Here is a 6,000-nt window from a genome sequence, read left to right as displayed (position 1 = left end):
GACTGACTTTCCTCTGCAAAGAGTGACCTCACACACAGTAAGTAACCCTATATCCTAATCCTACACCACCACACTGCTATAGAGCACAGAACACCAAACTGCAGAGATGCAAGTCTACCGGGTATCTGCGACGCAAAAATGCTTCAGATGATAAACTTGACAAGACCACTCACTCACTCACGTGAGGGAATAATATACAATACACTATTTATAAACACTTCCTGTTCTCTTGCTCGGTTTATTTGATATAGATTAGGCTCGCTCTTAGAGCGCCCCCCTGTGTACGAAATCGAGCACACATCCACTAACTAACAAATAAAAGTGTAAAAAAAAATAACATACATTCATTCACTCTGTTTACGATATAATAAATATACCGTGCAAGTTTATACACGTATACATGCCCGATTTGTCCGAACGTTGTAATGTGTGCATCATCATTACACTGTCCCTCCCGGTCTGGCCACAAATATGCCACCGCAATATTTAGTCTAAAACTGAAAGTACATTTTATGAGGGGAAGTCTGGAAAACTGCGGGAAGGAAATTCATTCAGGGATACTGAAGCCAAGGGATATCAATACATATTCATTCGTGCTTTTGGCATTCGTGAATTACGATAACGGAGACTCCAAATAAGCATCTATAGTCAAGTAGTCAGAGTGCGAATAGAGGACACTGCAACACGTATAACGTACGTGATCCGTCACATTTGGAAATCACTGCAAAACAAAAGGTATAGTAGACCGCCTTTCGTCAACCAGGTGGACTAGCCTATACTTACTCAAGTGACTAAGCATGAAGTCAGACTGCTGGTGTAGGCTACTGTAGGCGATCACTATCCTACAAGTGAAGTGAAAGTTAAGTGAAAGTGAAGTGAAAGTCATCTTTATTTATTTATTTTTGAGTACCCTCAAATTTGGTTACTCAAAACTTACATTATGTTTTTGATCTCTAGTCTAGGATATCATCGCATTCTTGTATGTAGCCTAGCCTATGTAATGTGTGCTTAATAGAACCGTTACAAATTGTACGGATATATTCTAATATCTTTCTGCATCCAAATGTCATTTTCATTTGCACGCGGCCGCTCCGGTGCGGTAGTTCCGGAACGCGCCCGTATTTCATCCTTATCTCTGGTATTCCACCCCCCCTTCTCTCTCTCTCTCTCTCTCTTTCTCTCCCCCCCCCCCCGTGTGTGTGTGTGTGTGTGTGTGTGTGTGTGTGTGTGTGTGTGCGCGCGCGCGCGCGCGCGTGCGTCAGACAGTGGAATGCTAGGTTCCACAGAATCTGCAAAACAAGTAATGAACAACCTGTCAACCTTCATCCTGTGAAGCTGAAGGCGTGGCAAAAATTGTGAAAAATATGAAAAAGTTTGACTCTTGTCTTGAAAACCACTGAGCTAGACCACCTTTATATTAGCTTGCCCTGCAGTATGAAGTCAAAATATAAGACAATTGGTGTTTTCTATGTGAATTTCAGAAACCTTCCCAGTTGTGGTCCCCGGAGCCCCGGTCATAACGCCTCTCGGGCACACAGCCCATTTACCATGCTGGCTCACCCCAGCAAAGGACGCAGAGGGCCTGGAGGTACGCTGGTATCGTGGTGACCAGTTCGACTCCCCTATGTTGTTTTACAGGGAGAGAAAACTTGTGCCAGGGTCCCAGAAGGGTCGTGCCTCATTTGGCTTGCGAGACGCTAAGTCAGACGGGCTGAGGGCAGGTGATGTGTCCCTGAAACTGGTAAATGCCACGCTGGAGGATGCAGGGGTGTACACCTGTTATGTGAGCAGTGATCAGGGCTATGACAAAGCCAATGTCAATCTCAATGTGACGGGTAAGTCGATTTAAAGATAGTAGGTCAACACCAGCATTATTAAACAGGTTATTATAAATCGCCGCCCTTTGGACATCTCTCCCCCATATTGAATACAAGTTTCCATTCATCAAGATTCAAGACTTTTTTGTCAATACCAAATGTATATCATATGGTCAATTTCCATACAACAACAAACATAAAACCTAAGTAGAAATGTGTAGACATAGACATACCATACGTTCATACATATATTCACATGTCATGTAGATACACATGCTAAATTTAATTGTCATTTCAACAACGTATAGTATAGTAATAAGTAATCCTTTCTTGCTCTATGATTGTTCCTTGTTTGTAGCAATGGGCACCTCTCCTCTCCTGTCAGTAATGTGGAAAGGAGATGGCTCCGTGAATGTGAGCTGTGAATCTGAACGCTGGTATCCAAAGCCTACGTTGCAGTGGTCCAATCAGGATCAGACTCTGGATGCAAAAGGCATAGTCCATAGAATTGACACCAGTGGTCTGGTGTCTGTCCACAGCTGGATACTCCTCCCCACTCCTTCCAGGGTCACTTGCTCTGTAGCCTTGTCTAAAGAGGAGGAGAGGCAGGGAATTATGAACCTGCAAATGCACCCAGGTGAATTGGAGAATGTGTTTTTATGAGGCTGCTGAGTACACCTGTGTACTGTGCAAGTATGTGTGAAATATGTTGTAATTTGCAATAAATAGTAGTTTTGTTCTATTCAGAGACTGGAGGTTCGACCACTGAGTGGAAGGTAGTGTTTATCCTGACCCTCTTGGCTTTGCTAGTCAGTATGGCCATACTAGCTGTGAAGCACTTCAAATCTAATAGAGGTAAGACCGTTGATTGATTTGGATTGAAATATGCACCATGGCATGATAATACCATTGATCAAATTCTATGTTTGCATGTTGGGGTTTAGAGAAGAGAAGATCCTCTGCTCTTGAAAACGGTAGGGATATTTTATTGTTTATTAAAAAGAATGATATATACTGTATTGTATCTGGTAAATGTGTCTGCAAAGCTTTTAAGAGCGCTGCATAGATTTAAATTTGAGTTGTTTTCTCTCTTACAGGTACTGCTCAAGAACATACAGCTCTTAAGAGTGTATTAATATGTAAGTAGTAATGTGAGTAATGTCAAGTTAGCCTACATTCTATAACAGTATAGTGTGCGTAATACTGTGTAATAATGTGAATAATGTGTCTAATAGTTAATAATCTGTGCTTTATATAGAGGGTAACTGCGCATGCTGCATGCATAAAGTGAGTGCCAAATCGAGTGCTTAGAGTGAGTTTAATGCAATCAGATAAGACTTTTCTGTTTGGATGTATGGGCTGTCAAGGCCAAACAGTCGTTTTTTGACACTCAGTAGGCGTTCCCGCATAACTTCAGAGTATGATGATGATGTCACACGCATACCCTCTATTTCAGGAACTAACAATGGTAGAGAGACATTATACATACACAGTCATTCTACCATTCTAATAATTCTTATGATATTATGTGTATTATCAGCCATTTGATTTATACAACAACAAAATAGTTCTAACAGTAGGCTACTTAGCTTGTTGTATGACTTTTCAGAAAGGCTACAGCTGCTGGAAAATTGTTAAAAATATATAGTCGTGAGATAATGATACATTATCTGTCTGCACTCTGCAAAGCTGTTTAGAGTTCAGTGTAGACTTTACTTTTGTTTTCTCTCTTACAGACTCTGCAGACACTGCAGCTCTAGATAAGGTCACCACACACCAAGGTAATTTGTTCAGTAATTGCTGGCATATTTGACGCTACACCCCAGGTCTTAGTTTAGTGAATACAACATTATTTTAACCAATCTGTATGGTAGAGTACTAGTTCATACATCATCACATAATTGCAATTACCTCTCTTCACTGAGAGAGTACCGTAAGTAAGTAGCCTTGCCGAGCCATGAGGTCCATAGGGCAGGAGCCTATCTCCTGTTTCTGTAGCGTGAGGCAGCTTGATGTACAAGTACACCCCCTGGACATGACGCTAGTATGTCGCAGGGACTTAGCCCCCAATCCAACCCTTGATGCTGAGTGTCAAGCAGGGAGGCACTGGGTCCCATTTTTAGAGTCTTTGGTATGACCCGGCCGGGGATCGAACCCCGACCTCCCAGTCTCAGGGCGGACACTCTAACCACAAGGCCACTGAGAGAGGGAGATGATAAAACATAAAACCTACAGATGGTAGCTTTAATTATTGCACTAGTTTTGGACGTGGTTTATTCTTTTCACCCTAACGTTCCTGTCTCTTTTCAACAGTGAATGTCACACTTGTCGAAACAGGCAATGAATATCTCAAAACACTAACCCTGAAAGATGGAGTGATTGTGAGAGAGAATGAAGATCTTCTTCCCGGTGAGGAGGTTACTCTGCGGACATCTATACATGGGACACCAGGCTTCTCTTCTGGTCAGCAGGGCTACTGGGAGGTTTGTTTGGGTAATGAAAAGACAGGTATCAAGAAATCCTGGTGGATAGGTGTGGCAAATGTCAGCGTGGCACGTGTCAAACCAATGCTAGACGATGTCCCACTCCAGAGCGTTCCCTCTGCCTCTGATGGCTTCCTGTTCTTATCCTCAAAGGGAGATGAAATTTCGGTTAACACACAACCTGCAACAGTCAGACTTCCTGTCACATCTAGGCCAGAGATACTTGGTGTATACTTGAACTACGACATGGGAGAGCTGTCCTTTTATGATGTCAAATCGCAAACACATATCGTCACACTAGTAACTAATTTCACAGAAGAAGTTGTTCCTTTTTTCAATCCTGGGAGAGGTGACCAAGCCCCACTGAGAATTGTACATCAAAATAAGATTGAAGGAACAGGATCAGAGGCTTAACCTCTTGTAGCAATGGAATCAGGGTATATAGAATAATGTCAAATCCAAAAATAGCCGATCTACAGGCTCACAACATAGATTGGTGATATTTTAGGTGATATCCTCACTCAGTTACTGCAGAAACACAGAACATAATGCTAGTTTCACAATTTCTTGACTGACTAAACTTCTGGCAATAATATGTCGGATTTCATGTGAATTGTTCTGTATTTTAAACATCTGTAATGATCTCTAAACAGCTACATAGATAAACCTTGAGTGTCTGTATTCTAAACTAGGTCACTGTTTCCCTAACGCCAAACTCATAAATAAGCAAGCAAGTTGTGGTCCAGCAAAAGCTCTGCTGGTCCAAGCCACATAGTTAGGTCCAATCGGCTCAAAGTCAGCAGCTGTGCCTGTGCTCGGCTGAGAGCTCACTCACAGCTAGGCAGGACAAGTATAGACACTCAATGCTCATGTCTGGCAGCTGTCTGATTTTCAACTTCTTATAGTTTTTCACTGCATTGTACTTCCATTGAGTGTGCACGCCTAGGGCTCCATTTTCAACACCTCTAAAGCCCTTATCCCTAAACTTCTTTGCCTTTTTTTTTTTTTACTATTTTGCTAAACATTTTTGAATACCGGTAGTTAAAATGGCCAGTCTACAAGCTCACAACGTGTCAATGTAGATTGGCTAGTTGAACTATTCATTTTCTTTTTTTACAAATAGTAAAAAGAGGCAAAGAAGTTTAGGGATAAGGAGTTTAGCGGTGACGAAAAATGGATTGCATTCTGAGCTACAGTTAAAATAAAAGTTATGTTTACCTCTACTCATGTAGATGAGTTGATCTATTTGAGTTGTTCTATTTTCTAGAATTAATGTCAATGTAATTGATATGTTATTTTTTCAAATACGTAAAAGGGAAAAAACATTTAGTAAAAGCTTTGAACCTGACATCTGTTGATGGTTGTGTTTCCTTGGTCAAAGGGGGACCCGTCAAGGCCATCATACAATCAGCCATTCCTAGTCTGAATATTGTCAGCAAGGGCTTAATTACTTCATTGTTTTGTCTACATGCTGTAAGCCAGCTCTTAACTATTATTTCTTATGGTTTTGTTTTTAACATATATCAAGTATGTACTGTAAGTGAACAATTGTGAACAACAAAAACCCAACTTGTGAGTGGACTTTGCATTTGTCATCAGCTATAATAAACTGCGATCAATAATCTTGAGATTTTCTGCATTTATTCATGATTTCTATTTTCTTTATCATTCTGTGTTCACAATGTAAAACTTCACTTTAC

The 6,000-nt window shown here is 41.1% G+C and overlaps 1 protein-coding gene across 1 annotated transcript; it reads left to right on the top strand.

Annotated features, from left to right (window-relative positions):
- Positions 1-138: 138 nt before the first annotated feature.
- Positions 139-4,965, top strand: LOC308335946 (butyrophilin subfamily 2 member A2; the record flags this gene model as incomplete). The annotated part of the gene is made up of 9 exons (XM_080793171.1): positions 139-181; positions 1,482-1,835; positions 2,176-2,454; positions 2,565-2,680; positions 2,767-2,791; positions 2,915-2,956; positions 3,554-3,598; positions 4,131-4,600; positions 4,954-4,965. 9 exons carry the CDS (start codon positions 139-141, stop codon positions 4,963-4,965), a joined length of 1,386 nt encoding a protein of 461 aa, XP_080649297.1.
- Positions 4,966-6,000: the final 1,035 nt, after the last annotated feature.

This window comes from Protomyctophum bolini, assembly GCF_963924005.1.
Source record: "Protomyctophum bolini genome assembly, chromosome: 20".
Classification (NCBI taxonomy): domain Eukaryota; kingdom Metazoa; phylum Chordata; class Actinopteri; order Myctophiformes; family Myctophidae; genus Protomyctophum; species Protomyctophum bolini.
This window is presented reverse-complemented; position numbering and strand designations above follow the sequence as displayed.